The sequence below is a fragment of the Sciurus carolinensis genome, chromosome 8, assembly GCF_902686445.1.
Source record: "Sciurus carolinensis chromosome 8, mSciCar1.2, whole genome shotgun sequence".
Classification (NCBI taxonomy): Eukaryota; Metazoa; Chordata; class Mammalia; order Rodentia; family Sciuridae; genus Sciurus; species Sciurus carolinensis.
The window spans coordinates 46,572,078-46,587,858 of record NC_062220.1 but is presented as its reverse complement, the minus strand read 5'-3'; the positions used below and the strand labels follow the sequence as shown (position 1 = coordinate 46,587,858).

Here is a 15,781-nt window from a genome sequence, read left to right as displayed (position 1 = left end):
AACAACTCAAGCTGCTTTGCTCTGGAATCTATCACCACAAGTTTCATGACCATGACCATGCTTCCCACAGGCTTCCAGCCAAGAGAGTGTGACAGGGAAACTAAGGTGGGCCTGTATCAGGAAGACATGAGACTTCTATGATGAACCATTGATTCAAGGGTTCCCTGTCAGCACAGCTAAAAATTTCTTAGAACTATATTGTAATTTAAGACTATGTCTTATATTCTTCTTTCCTTCCTTACTCTCTCCCTCTTCTCCCTTCTTCCCTCTTCCTCTCCCCTTCCTTCCCCTCCCCTCCCTCCCTTCCTTCCTTCCATTCATCTTTCCTATCTCTCAGACTCTGACCAACATCATTGTCTGATGGCTTTCCAGCATAATCTGACTGGGGAAGTACTAAGCCTGGTAAGAGAATAGAGACTAATCCCAGCTCTCAGGAGGCTGAGGCAGGAGGGTTTCAAGTTCAAGGCAGCTTAGGCAACTCAGTGAGACTCTGTTTCAAAATCAAAAATGGAAAGGGCTAGAGAGGTTGCTCAGTGGTAGAGACCCCTGGGATCCATACGCACTAACCACACTTCCAAACACACAGAGTTGTTAAGAACTGGGATATGCCATTAGGAGGCAAGGGAGTAGCACTGGGATTGTATTTTGAGATATTTGATCAAGGAGGGCAGAGTGTAGACTGGAGAAGTAAAAATTCATTGACTGTGAGGCACTTTTTTGAGGGGGATATGTGATTTTATACTCCAGCAAGGACCCGATGGTACAGGGTGGCTCTTAGAAGTTTAGAAAAGCTTTAACCTGCGTTTACTAAAGTGAAAATGCCTAAGTTGCCCTTGGCTGGTAGTATAGGAAAGACTAAAGATGTTGAGGGAAATAGATATGTTAGAATGGATATATTACGTAGGGCCAGAAGATACACCTGAGGGTTAGATGACACAGGATACCCAGAGCACACATTCTTCATCAAAGCCGTTAGCTGGAAGGAGAAGCATCAGCATCTCTGGGAGTAGTGGTTTCCTCTGCAGGCCAGGGCTGATGAGAGGTGACACAGTTGTTAATATCCATGAGGACAATTGGAACTCAGAGTAACAGTGACTGGGTAGTGGCAGTTAACAAGCAGAAGTCAGGAAGCCACCATCACTATAATGGGGAGTTAGGTCAGAGAAGCCACCAAAGACACTTTTCCCATAGGAAGGTGTGGGAATAATTAATAGAACATGGCACGCTTAGAGGCAAAATAAGCCATGAAAAAGTTGTCAACATCTGCAATGGAAACCATAAAGACAAGAATGAAGTTGCAGGAGGTTGAAAGTAGTTACCTCAATAAAAAGGTAGAATTCTGTGCTTATTACCCAGACCTGACTGATATTTCAGGCTAGAACCTATTGACTGGGAGGACCTAGGTAGCTAGAAGGAAGGACACCATTGCAAATATATATTATGTTGATCCCACCAGTCCTTCTCTAAAGGGAGCTATGGCCATTTATTAAGGTGAACATACAATGCAGATGAGAAAAATCTAGATATTTAGATATTGAATACAAGTCCTGAATTTTATATTGGATCTGGAATCTGAGTTCACATTGAAACTCTACTGGAGTGGTGGCTTATGGTGACCAGGAAATATAACGGAGCATTCACAAGTATCAGTGTCACACTGGCCCCACTAGGTATATAGACTCACACAGTGGTCATTTCCCTAATCTTGAGGAGTCAGCTGAAATTGATATGACTTCAGGAGTTCCCTGGTCTTTGGGGCGAGAGCTGTCACAGGATGGAAGGCTACGTGAAGATCTCTGAAACTGCCATGCTCCCACTTAACCCTGGCAAAGAGAGAAAGTAAAATATATTGCATCTCAGAGTCTGAGGAGGAGGATGGTGGACATTAATGCCACTCTAAGGGCCTCCAAGATGTAGAGTGGTGGTCCCTGAAATATACATAGTTAATTACACCAGTCTAGCCCTTCAGAAACTGAATGGATCTTGGAGAATAACTGATGAGTACCATAAGTTCAACCAAGCATTATCTCTTTGTAGCTGCTGCTCCAGTTATGCTGTCATTCTTAGAATAGATGAATAATTAATTTATACATTAATGTATCTCTAGTAGATGGTCTCTGGCCATTGATGAATACATTCTTTTTCATTCCAACAATATAAGATGATCAGAAATAGCTTGCACTCACATGGGAAGAACAATATTCATTTTCAGTTTTGCCTCAAGGACATGCTAATCTCTCCTCTTCTACCATACTCCAAAGACATCTGAACTACCTCACCTTCAGAGTGCATTACACTGTTCCGTGCATTAATTGCATCATAGTGATCAGATAGGACAAGCAAAAGTTACCCAATGCTCTGGAAATCTTGGTAAGAGGTATACACTTTAGAGTGTGGAAAATAAATTCAAGGACAATTTAGGAACCTGTGACTTCAGTGAAGTGTTTTGGAATCCCACCATCCCTAATAGTTAAGAGCATGCTGAGCTATCTCCTCTAAAGTCAAACTGCTGCAGTTTAGAATTCTCAACACAGAAGAAAGAACAGCACTGAGGTAGGCCTTTTTGGGTTCTGAAGTCAAAACCTTCCATATCTAAGGTTACTGCTCTAGTCCATATATTAGGTAGCATGCAAGATTTTGGGGAAAGGACTTTTTGGCAAATCCAAACTATAGCACAAAAAGCTCTACTGCTTGGCAATACAACAAGTGGGTACTATGGTACTAGAAATGTCAATGGTGAGAAAAGATGTAATGTGGAAATCACAAGTGGCCTATGGGATTCTGGAGGAAGGGCTTGTCATCTGAAGCAAAATACAGCACTCCTTTTACTACGTCCTGGTAGAAATGGGGTCCGTCACAACATGAAATTATGAAGTATTCAAATGGCCCATTAGAAGTTGAGCCATATCAGCACCAACTCACAAAATTGGGCAGACCTAGAAGAAACCCCTTGGTGATATGGACAGAACCAGAGAGATGAGTAAGTTGCATGATAAAATAGCCCAGAAGCCCAATGACACTAAACAGAATTTTACCAGCACCCCCTGGTGCTTGTATAAATGGTCATATGTGAGGAGAGCAGGCTCTGTATGACCAGATAGAAGAGGATGTAAAGGTCAGAGTTCAGTTTACAAATGGGTAGGCTCAGTTTGTGGTGAAAGTTCAAAATGAACGATACTACATTATAGCCACATTCAGGAGTGGCTTGGAAGATAGTAAAGAGGGACAATCTTTTCAATGAACAGATCTTTGCATTGTGCACCCCGGTCACCCACTTTGCATGGGAGAAGAGACAGCCAGAAGTAAGAACATTCACATTATATTACCAGGCTAGCTCAAGCCATCCTATCTCCGTCATAGTACTTGAGATGGCCTCCTAACTGGTCTCCCTGCTTCCTCCTTTTACCCCTCCAGTCTCTCCTGGATAGAGCCACCTGAGTGATGCTGTTGGACACTAAACTTCTCCACTCAAAACACACAGATGCCTTTCACATCACTTGCAGTAAAAGTCAAATCCTTTTAAAGGCCCACAGTCCCTGTATGAGTTGACATTAACTGCCTCTCTGATCCTGTATCCTAGCTCTCTAATCTTAACTACCTGGGTCTCCTCACTCTTCCTTTGATACACCAAGCACATCCAATCGCAGGGCCTCTGCACTAATTGTTTCTTCTATCTGGAATGCTGAAAGCACTGAGTTTATGAATCTTCATGCATGTATTTCAAAATTCCACCCTTTAATATAACTAAGGTCATTCCTCTGACCGATTTTTCAATTAACTTTTTAATCTGTGAAACCAGCAAGCTGCCTGAAGGCCTAAGGTCAATGTCAATATGAAAAAGCTGTAGTTTAAAACAGCAATACCAACAACGAAAACAACAGAAGATGAACTTAAAAACCTCTGATGATCCCCATCAGAAAAAGCACCAAGAGAATGAAAAATTATAGGTAGAATTAAAATGAGAAAAAGTGTGTTTTATGTTTTTAGTGGGATATGATTTACATATATTAAATGGACAAATATCGTCTGCTGGTCAAATTTTAAAAACTTCGTACATTCATGTGACCATCACATAAAATGTGATACAGAATATTTTAGTCAGTACAGAAAATTTTCTCAGGACCCTTTCCAGTAGCTGTTCTGATTTCTGTCAACACAGATTGGTTATGCCTGTTATTGAACCTCATGAGCAAAATCATTCAATGTGCCCTATTTTATGTCTGAATTATATTGACACTCATTTGGTCGATATATTTTTTACATTCGTGTGCCAAATGTTTCAGTAACATTCCCTTTTATTGCACATTAGTATTCTAGATTACAATTATGTTGCCTCTTATTCACCAGCTGATAACATTAGTGTTGTTTCCACATTATGGCCTTTTTGTCTAACATCAATATGAACATTCTTGTACAATTCTTTTTGCAGGTTAATGTTTTCTAGGTAAACACTATGAGTAGAATTTCTGGGTCATGTAAGAAGAATGTTTAACATAGAAATTTCAAAAGAGAGCCAGGTGGTGGTGGTGCATGCCTGTAATTCCAGTGACTTGGGAGACTGGGGCAGGAGGATCACAGGTTCAAGTTCAGCCTCAGCAATTTAGCAAGAACCTGTCTCAAAAATTAAAAGAAAAAAAAAAAGGACTGGCGATGTAGCTCAGTGGTGAAGTGCAGGTCAGTGGATTAAATCTCCAGTACCAAAAAAAACAAAAGGAAAAAGAAAAGAAAGAAAGAAACTTCAGAAGAGTTCTGCTGAGTAACAGTGTACCTTTTTGCATTCCCAACAAACATCAGAGTTCTAAGTGGTCCACAGCTTCTCTGAAATTTGGTATTGTTGGTTTTTATTTTAGTCATTCTGGCTGATAAAGTGGTAGCTAGCTGCAGGTTTATTTCGTATATCCTTAATGACTAATGATTTTGAGCAGCTTTTCCTGTTCTTATGGGTCATTTTTACAGAATGTTTTGATATGTAGAAATTTTTGATTTTTTTAAAATCAATCATTTTACTCTTACAGTTACCATATGATCCTTCCACATTAATTTTTGCCTACCACAATTCACAAAGATACTATCTTGTGTTTTTTTCTGGATGTTTTGTTGTTTTATCTTTTTCATTTAGTCTAAGGTGAGAATCTTAAATTAATTTTTGTGTATGGTATAAAGTAGTGGTTAAGGTTGATTTTTTTAACCTACAGATATCCAGTTTTTCTGGAGAGATCATTTTCTTTTTGCTCATTAAATTTAAGTAGCATCCTTGGTAAAAAGTCAATTGACCATATATGAATAGCTATACCAATGAATTCTCAATTATATTTCATTGACTAACGTGTCTTTCTTTACCACATGGTCTTGACTACAATAACTTTTTATCAAGTCTTGCATCTAGTAGTGCAAGTACTGAAAGATTTTTTTAAATCTCTTCTAGGTCAGTGGTGTTGGCACATGACTTTTAGAATCACTGTTTAATTCTTTTTAAAAAGCATACTGCTTTTACTTTGAGATTTCATTTCAATTTGTAAGAACGAACATCTTAAAAATGTTAAGTCTTCCAATCGAACAGAGTATATCTTTTCATTTACTGATTCTTCTTTAAGGCTACCAATGTTTTCAAAATGTGGATATCATTTTAAAAGACTTATTTCTACTTAATCTACACTTTAATTCTACTATAAATATTATTGTTTTCAAATGTTATTTTTCAATTTTTTTTGCTTGTTTGTATAAATAAAGTTTGTTTTGGATGTTAATGTTTTATTTTGTAGCCTTGCTAAATATACTTATTATTTATAGATTTTATAGATTCCATTGGTTATATGTTCACATTTATGCCATCTGAGAATAATAAAACATTTACTTCTTCCTTCCCAATCTTTATTTTATTTATTATTCTTATGTGGTGCTGAGGATGGAACCCAGTGCCTCACACATACAAGGCAAGGGCTCTACTGCTGAGTCGCAACCCCAGCCCCCTTCCCAATCTTTATCTGTTTTTCTTTTCCTCTTTCTCCTTCCTCCATCTCTTCCTCCTTGTAGTACTAGCTGGGACTTCCAGCTCAATGTTGTTGAAGAAATATGAACTGACTTACCTTTCTAGTATAAAAGAGTTTCAGTGTGTTACTACTACCAGATGAAATTCTATTCTATTCTCAGATTATCAAGAGGCTTTATTCTAAGTATGCACTGAATTTTACCACATGCTTCTTTCCTGCATTTATTGATATGATCATATAATTTTTCTCCTTTATTCTGATAATGCGAATTATACTCGACTCTTTAAAAGTGATAATCCAATCTTGCTACCTTGGGATAAACTTCATTTGATCAACATGCATTATATTTTTAATATATTGCTAGATTCTAGTTGCTCATGATTTCTTAAGGGTTTTCCCATCATTGTTCCTGCGATTTTCTACTCTTCTAGTGTCTTTGTTAGGCTTTAGTAACATGTTATGCTCCTATGATGAGTTGAAAAATGTTCTGACACCCTCTCTTTTGTGAAAGTGCATAATGTTGGCATTATTTCCTCCTTAATGTTTGATGGATTCACTAGTGAGTTTGTCTGGCTCAGGAGTTTTATTCATGGGAAGGTTTTATGCTAACAAATTTATTTATTTGCTAAAAATAGTCTATTTAGGTTTTCTATTGATTTTTTGTTTCATTTTGCTAAGTTATTTTCATAAGTTCTCCTTTTCAAGAAATGCATTCATTTCAATTGTCAAATTTATTAACATAAAAGTGCCCATAGTATCTCCTTTTACCTTTTAATGTAAATAGAATTATAGAGTTATTTCCTTTTATTTTCTAATGCTGATATACTGTGTTATCTTTAGGGATAGTTATCAATTTCATTCATCTGTTTGAGGAATGAGTTTTTGGACTTGGTAGATGTTTTTTCCTATTATTTGTTCATTTTTGCTTGTTTCTTCTTCAGGTTTAATTTGTTCCTTTTTCTCCATAGAGACATACATTATTGATTGTAAACACATTTTCCCTCAAAATAAGTCTTTTTTTTTTCACTGATAAGCTTAAATTTTATTAATAACCTTGGAACAAATACATTAATAATAATTCATTATAGTTATATAGCATTTTACAATTTTGAAAGAACTTTCACATACACCAATTAAACCCTCACAACATCCCTGTGAGGTAGGCAGGGTAGGTGTTATTTTCCTATTACTAATGAGAACAAGGCTCAGAGGTGAAGTAAGGTCACACAGTTGGTAAAGATGGAGCCAGGACTAGAACTTAGGCCTTCTGACATGCTGCCTCCCTGAGAACATTCAAGTAATGATATCCATGCTATATAATGAAAATTTCTCTCCTATGATGTTGATCAGATCCATTTTTGTTAAGTTTTTTATCACCTTTCTCTAATGTCCCTAAACATTCAAACTGATAAAGACATTTTTTCCCTGTTTCTGAACTATTTCTTAGATGTGTCAAGCACCATCCTACGGTGAAACTTATGACTAAGTTTTGAGGATCCCTGGCTACAAATGCTTAGACTATGATATGAAGAATTATTTTAGAAAATTCTGCCTAACTATTCCCATGCTGTTTATGTCAGACTGAAACCAAACAGGCCTATTTTTATTCTCAAAAGCTTTGCAATTTTTCCCAATAAGACTTTTATGTGTATAAATGGAAAATATGGGAAGGTGTTCAGCAACATTACTGGGAAACCTATACGGAATGCACCTAAATGCAAGTCACATGACATTAATTTGTTTTCCTTGGCCTTAACAGAGAAGGAGAAGAACCATTATATTCTACTTTCAAGTTTGATCCCATCTCATGTGTGAAATCCTTAGCAACGAGCTAGGAAAATGATCTGAATTATACCAGTAGGAGGACTCAAGCAGTAGTGACCAAACCATATATGCATGTGGTATGAAGAAAACACTTGCTCTTTAGTGGTTTGTCTAGGTCCAGTGTAAATTATCAAGGCAGATTTTAAGCTATACCATTTCTGTTAAATTTTAAAATGTGAAATATGGTGGAGTTATCAACTTGGACTACAACTGAATGTAACTGACCCCCAAACTACCTGTTAAGCACACTGAAGCTCAAAAGGCATGAAAGGCAGGGGATAAAGCCCTGTTGCTATAGTATGGAGTGAAAAAGAGCAAATGCAAAATTACAGGTTCAAGTGAACCACAGAACATCAAGCATGAAGAGCATGTTTTAAACACATGAAAATGACACCTGTATTATCAGGAATGATATTTTGAAAATTCCAGTTATGACCTTTTCCATTTAAGAGCAATGGGGATAAACTTAAGCCTGTGGGGGTGAGTACAGAAAATGGGATCTAGAGAGGGAGCTGGGGTGGGAAGTTAGGGAAAACTAAGAAGAATACATTCAACTTTCCAAAAGAAATGTTTCCTAAATAGACTTGGTCAAAAAAGTTAGTGACAATGAAAGTGACTATTTTATAAGACAAAGTAGAACTTTAAATGGAGGTTAGAAATTAAAGATTAGTTCACTGACTGGGCTGTAGAAACTGAAACGTAAGTGCTGCTGTCAGTAACACGTGGCAGAAAACTGCTTCCAAAAATAGAATTGCTGTGGTAGGACTCCATATTAATGAAACTATTAAGAAACAAGTACTTAACTTTTGCACTTGAAGCCTAATTGAAAAACATTTGTAACAATTCTTAATTAAAGAAATCTAAGTTTGAACTAATGTGAAAAATACTGCAACTACATTTAAGTTTTCTAAGAAAAAAACGTTAAGATCTAGAATGTTCTAGTCCAGTATATCAGCTCAAAACCAAGTATACACTTTTTAAATGGATGTAGACTAGACTATACTCCTTACATAGTATCATTGTCATCATCATCTTCATGTTTCCTCTTCAGTGGGTTTGAGTCATTACCTGTGTTCTGTGATGAAACCATGTTGGTGGTAATAAGAATATTTTTGGGCCCAATCATTGAAGGATTAATCAGAACATTTTGAACTGCAGTTGTTGCAGGAACTGGTTTGACAGGTGTGGACTGAGAAGGTGGAATCTGCACCGTAAATCTTTGGCTTGTCACTGACACTGGAGTTGCAACTTTATTTGGGACAGACACTGTTTGTGGGGTTGCTGCTTGAGATTGAATTCAGGCTCTATCACCTACTAGCTGGGTTTCCTTGGGCAAGTTCTTTTGTACCTCAGTTTTCTCATCAATAGTAGGAGTAGTAGTCCTGCTACTAACAGTACCAACACTTAACCGTGGAACTAGTCTTCCTTGGTTAGGCCCCTTTTTAATTAAGGACTTCAGTCTGTAGTTTGGAGCAGTTAAGCAGTATCTATCAGGTGGCAGCCTCGGTCCCGAATATGGCTTAATCAGTGGCAAAGGTGTTTGATTTTTCTGCCTTGCAATATCCAGTAAAAAATCTCTTGGTGGAGGAGAGGTAAAAGATTGGTCTGCACGACACTGGATTGCAAGTCTCACATCATCTGCATCAACATTAGGTTTCTTAGCATGGCTTGAATAAATTTTTGCATCATCCAGAATTGTAGTCACATATCGGAAAGCAAATTCCAACATTTGATTTATAACTCTTGGTTCATACTCTGTGATTCCCATATCCTTCAGGATCTGTGCCATCACCAAGGCATCTCTAGGAGCGTTCTTGGGAGGCGCCATCTTGCCCGACTCCATGTTATCCAGGCTCCTCAAAATAAGTCTTTGAAGTGAAAGAAATTCTTCTTAGTAGTGCTTTTACTGTATCCCACACATTTTAATATGTTATGTTTTCATTATCATTCTGTTAAAATATTTTCTAATATTCGTTGTGATGTATTATTTGACTTATGGGTTTTTTAAATGAGTGTTGTTTAATTTCCAAATATTTGGAAAGCTTCCCAGATATCTCTGTTTTTATTTCTAGTTTGATTCTGCTTGGTAAGAAAACATACAGAATAAGAAATACCCTACATTTCAAATCCTTTAAAATTTCTTAAGATTTGTGTTACAGCTTTGCATATGGTTTAACATGGTAAATGTTCCATGTGTACTAGAAAGGATAAGTTCCTCAGATGTTGGATATGTGGTTCTAGAAATGTTGTATATTTTCAATATATTCTATCATTCACTGAAAAGGCAATGTTAAAATACCAAACTGTGATTGTAAATGTCTACTTAATCATTTTTTCTCTCCATTTTTATTAATGAGTTTTGAATGTCTGATACTAGGCACATCCATATTTAGGCAATTATATGTTCTGACAAATTGACCTTTTTATTATCATGGTATCTCCCTCTAGTGTCCTTTTATTTAAGCTTGAATGACGCTCCTTAGCACGTTACAGGACAGGTATGCTACTCATACACTTAAGTTTTGCTCATCTAGGAATGTCATTTCTCCCTCATCTTTGAAGAATAATTTTAACAGTAATGGAATTCTCAATGACAGTTTTATTCTATCATCCAGCACTTCCTATGTCCTGTCCCACTACCTTCTGGCCTCCAGTTTTTCTAACAAAAAATCAAATGCTTAATCTTAGGGAGGATCCCTAGAGCGTGAAAAGTTGCTTCTCTACGGCTGCTTGCTTTCTCCCCAGTCTTCATGAATTTTGTTTCTTTTCTTTTTTTGGGGGGGTGGTAGTGGGTGGGGGACCAGGTTTGAACTCAGGGACACTCGATCACTGAGCTACATCCCCATCCCTATTTTGTATTTTATTTAGAGAGTTGCTTTGCACTTCACTTTTGCTGAGGCTGGCTTTGAACTCGCGATCCTGCCTCAGACACCTGAACCACTGGGATTACAGGTGTGCGCCACTGTGCCTGATCTAGCTTCTTTTTTTTTATATTAGTGCATTGGTATCATATCCAGTCTTTCACACAAAATATGATATATGCTTTTAAGTTTTTGTGGATGACCTTTACCAGGTCAAACTTCCTTTTCTCCCTGGTTAGTGAGAAAATTTTGGTTTGAATTTCACTGAATATCTTTTCCAAATCTAATTTAGGTAATTGTGGTTTATTTTATTTTTAAAAATTTTTTGTGGTACTGGGGATTGAACCCAGAGGCACTCACTACTGAGCCCTTTTAATTTTTATTTTGAGATAGGGTCTTGCTAGATTGCAGAGGCTGGCCTTGAACATGCGATCCTCCTGCCTCAACTTCTGGAGTCACTGGGATTACAGGTTTGTGCCACTGTGCCTGGCATGGCTTATCTTTTTAATCAAGATGTTAATTACTTTTTTTAATCAAGATGTTTAATTACTTTTGTTTTTCTCTTTTGTTTTGGTACTGAAGATTGAACTCCGGGTTGCATCCTCAGCCCTATAACCCTATTACTTTTTTCATTCTTTTTTTTTTTTGAGACAGGTCTTGCTAAGTTGCCCAGATTGCCCTCAAAATTGTAGTCCTCCTGCCTCACATCTGCAACTGCAAAATGTGTCACTACGCTGTCACATTAGTTGTTTTCTGAATGTTATAGTTGACTTACATGCCTACGTGAACCCATTGGAATAGCAAAGACCACATCTTTTATGTGTTGTTGCATTCAGATTGCAAAAATGTTGTCAAGAATATTTGTCTTTTTTCTGATATGCAGATGCTAATTCACAATAGGGTGGGGGCACTAGGGAAGAACAGTTACTTTAGGTAGAGGGGAGTGAAGGGAGGGGAAGGGGTATGGGGGTAGGAAGGATAGTAAACTAAAAGACACTATTACCTCATGTACATATATGACCAATGTGATTCTACAGTATGTACAATCAGAAAAATGAGAAATTATACTCCACTTATGTATGATTTATCAAAATGCATAAATGCATTCTACTGTCATGTGTAACTAATTAGAGCAAATAAAAAGTTAAATAAAAACAAAAAAACCCAAAAATAAAACAAAGTATTTGTCTCTGTTTTCAAGGGATATCAGTCTGTAGTTTTGTTATTTTAATGTCTTATTCAATTTGACAATACTGTACTCCTAAAATGAGTTGGGAAGGTGCTCCTTGCCTTCTGTTTTCATGCATCCTAGGTCAAGTGCTCTCTCACTGAACTACACCTCCAACTTCCCCTACCTTTTTGGCTATATGGATTATTTACAGTAGCTTTCCTAATGACCTGGTTGCTGGTTCCATCAACTGTCATTTTTGGGTCTGTTTCTACTGATAGATTTTGGCTTTGTTATGTTTTATATTTTGTTATTGGTAATAATTTTTATTTTTTATTTGGGCATTGTGAATTTTATCTTGTACACTGAGATTTTGTTGTATTTGTTTAAGTAGTATTGAAATTTGTTCTGACAGTTAAGTTAGTTGGAATCAGTTGGGTCTTTGTGAGACTAAGCTTTAAGGGCAGTGCAGCCTTTATTGCAGGGCTCATTTGGCTTATTCATAATATGATACTCATCTGAGAATTCTACTTGATGTTCTACATATTATATGGACTTTCCCCTTTGGCTGGTGAGAATATAAACCATTTCCTTTCTGGAAGTTCCAGAATTTTCCTTCTTTCTCCTTTCTAATGATTCCTTCCCAAACCTTGGATAGTTTCTTCTCACAAGTGAGTAGATGAGCACCTAGCCAAACACTTGAGAACCCTCTGCAAAACTCCAGAGTTGTCTCTTGGACCAGCTCCCACCTGTTGGGCACTTTCAAATTGGTCTTTCAAATTTAGCTACCTTGGTCTCATTGATTCCCATCTCTTCAATTTGGGGAGACAACTGCTGGGCTATTTGAATTTTCCTTTCCTGTAGAGTGTAAGGAACTGCCTTCAGGTAGGAAGCTGATGCCATGGTAGGTCTCATCTTGTTTGTTTCCTTTCTCTCAAAACTCACAATCCTATTTTTGCCTCATAGCCAATGTTTGGAAAACATCAAACCACATAGTTTTGTGATTTTCTAGTTTTCCATACTATTCCATCATGGCCAGAAACAGAAATCTCCCCAAGATATAATTTTTAAGGCAGGAGAGAAAGAAAGAGAGTTAGAAAGAAAGAGGGGTGATGAGACAAAGAAAAAGAAGGGAGGGAGAAAGAAAGAAAAAACAAAAAAGAAGAAAGAAAACTAAAACTCAATGTCTATAGAAACCAAATCATTGAATATTTATGTTGGGGGCATTAATAATTCATTGCTATGAGTGATTTTTTAAAAATTTAAATACATTTGAAAGAGAGCATATCCCTCAAATACAACTCATGCCAATGCCATTAGAATCATAATTTTTATAACTTAGCCAGATATGTGTGTGGTTAGAAGGCTTAGTAATTAAACCAGAACAAGACACTCTCTAAATTGAGTGAAAGGAAATAATGCCACGCTTAACTTTACCAAAAAGAGACAGAAGTGATGTTTTCTCTACATTCATTCTCACACAAACTAAAAGAGAAGAAAAATCAAAAACTTTATAACTAGTAGTCAAAGGGTAACTTGAAGTTTCAGGTTAGGTGTGACCTGCTTCTTCAATTGGAAGGAATGAGATAACATTCTCATTACGGGACAGGATAAAGGCTGAAACTGAACTGTGCAGAAGCTCTACTTTCCATGGCAATGAAGTTCGGAAAAAAAAAAAAAATACTGGCTTCAGTTCTATCTTCTGAAGCAAACAAGGATGTCTTTTTTTTTTTACTTTTTCATTTTCCTGATTTTACTATAATAAATCTTTTATAGCATCCAAATGAAGAGTTCATCATAAAAAATAGCCTCTTAGCTAATTATTGGGGGAAAGAAATTCTGATTAATAAAGCATATTACTATACTAAGAAGTTACATTGGTAAATTCTGCTTCACTGTAGAAATCTGTACTCTGAAGTATACCACCCCTAAAAGAGTAGAGTGAGAATATTAATGTTTTCACAAAAATTTGCCCAAAATGGAACAAAATGTTACAAATTTTTGGTGTGGGTTGGTCAGTAATCTGCTCTCATTTATGTAAGGATTGGGGAGACAAATGCAGTGTTAGATATCTCTTCTTAACTTTAGGGCTAGCAGGAAACTTGCTGGGAGTACAATAAGACTTTTCCACCATTAGTGGTGATGGAGATTTCATATCCAAAAGTAATTCCAGCAAATTCCACATCCTGTAAACTGTATCCATTCCCTCCAGACACACTTTGAGGCCAAGTACACATAGATATTTACTTTTAACTTGATTTTCCATTATTTCCAACTCTTGTTGAAGAACGAACGGCATTTTCTAATTAGTAGAGATTTTTAAGATGATACAATTCAGTTTGCATCATATCACGTTGCACTGAAACAGTTTGTAAATTTACCTCTGCTTTTTCCACATTACCTTCAATTTTACACCCTTGAGGCAAATGCTTTAAGTTTACCTTAATCCTCTCTTTACTGACTTTAATAGGCTGTAAAATAGTTTAAGAGGAACCTCAAAAGGCTTGTCAGGATTCACCTGGTCCTCAGGCCCTGGAACGCTTTGAGGTAGCAAATGTACTTACTATGATAAATAATCAGAGATCACTCTTCCTTCTACTTTAAACTAGGAATGATACATCTGACATTGAGAACTAGGGATAATAAGAAACCCTGGACAAAGACTATCATAAGGACGTTCTATATTGCATTTTACTGGTGGGCAGGCTGCCATGAGTCCTGGATTCAAGTTTGAGCTTCATCACTAGCCACTGAGAGACTGTGGTCAAGAAACTTGATCCAAGTCTTGGTTTCCTCATTTTTAACATGGGGGAAAGAATGGTACCCACCTCAAGAGTGATGAAGAGGATTAAATGATATCATGGCTGCTGTGGACCGCTCATATTTAATGAGAACTCTGGGGTGGAAGCAGGATAACCTGCTCCTTTCTCATCTGGAAGGAGCCTGAGAAGAGACCACAGCAAGAGTTGGGATTAGTAGGTTAAGGATGGTGAGGAGAGAGGTGACGGATGATGTGGAAGGATATTTTAATCAGTCTTTTTTCATTAAGCTATAGTTCCTTTTCCCAAACCGTCAGGACAGACTATTACACAAGTCTGTTCTGAGAACTCAAAATCACCTTAAGAACTGCTTCCCTGCAAAATGCAGCATCCTTTAAAGGCCCTGTCCAAAGCAGTGGTGGGTCCTGGAGCCTTGGTGGCCAGACCAGTGTGTTGCGGGTGTGTCTGTAACCCAGAAGGAGTGAGTCTCAGACAAGCACAATTACTGTGTCTTCTTAATTTTCCTTCTAAAGTTATTCGAGGGGACTGTGGTTTTGCCTTGAGCAAAACCCCCTTAACAGTCGGGAATCTCAAAGCAAACAACATTATTTTATTAGGTTTCTCCAGCAGATGAAAGCAGAGTGTTCCATTTGGACTCTTTTTGGAGTCAATTAATGCATTAGGTAAAAAAAAAACCCTGAAAGAGAGTTCCTGCTGTCCTCAGCAGCCTCTAAGAGAAACTTTGAGGAAAAGAGAAATGAGCTGTAAACAGATATTCATATGTATTTATTGATAAGAAAAACTATCGTCAAGATATATCTCAGCCCCAATGCAACATTCACCTAGAAGGATGTCATATTTTTAAAAGCTTTCTTTTTCAGAATTACCAGGGAATTTAAATCTAAGAGTTTATGTTACAATTCCTTAAAGTAACCAATTAATTAAAATCAATTAGAAATAGCAAAAATTGCTATAATAAGATTTATGATTAAATGACCAAAACATAAGACTATGATTGTTTTCAGTGATGCTTTTAATTCCAGCAACAGAAAAGACCTGTAAAGGACATGGTGGGGAAAAAATACTGTTCTCAAAAATTCATCCACCCACCTATTCATACATCCCTCAAAATCAAAACCAAGAGGACACTGGGAGAATCAAAGGCTGTCCTTGCCCTTA

General features: G+C 37.1%; 1 protein-coding gene across 1 annotated transcript; it reads right to left on the bottom strand.

Annotated features, from left to right (window-relative positions):
• Positions 1–7,020: 7,020 nt before the first annotated feature.
• Positions 7,021–9,663, bottom strand: LOC124990834 (transcription initiation factor TFIID subunit 9B-like). The gene has a single exon (XM_047561281.1). It carries the CDS (start codon positions 9,655–9,657, stop codon positions 9,112–9,114), a length of 546 nt encoding a protein of 181 aa, XP_047417237.1. The 5' UTR covers positions 9,658–9,663; the 3' UTR covers positions 7,021–9,111.
• Positions 9,664–15,781: the final 6,118 nt, after the last annotated feature.

Bases quoted from the DNA above. Each gene is read 5' to 3' on its own strand.
- LOC124990834 (XM_047561281.1), bottom strand. From the start codon at position 9,657: ATGGAGTCGGGCAAGATGGCGCCTCCCAAGAACGCTCCTAGAGATGCC.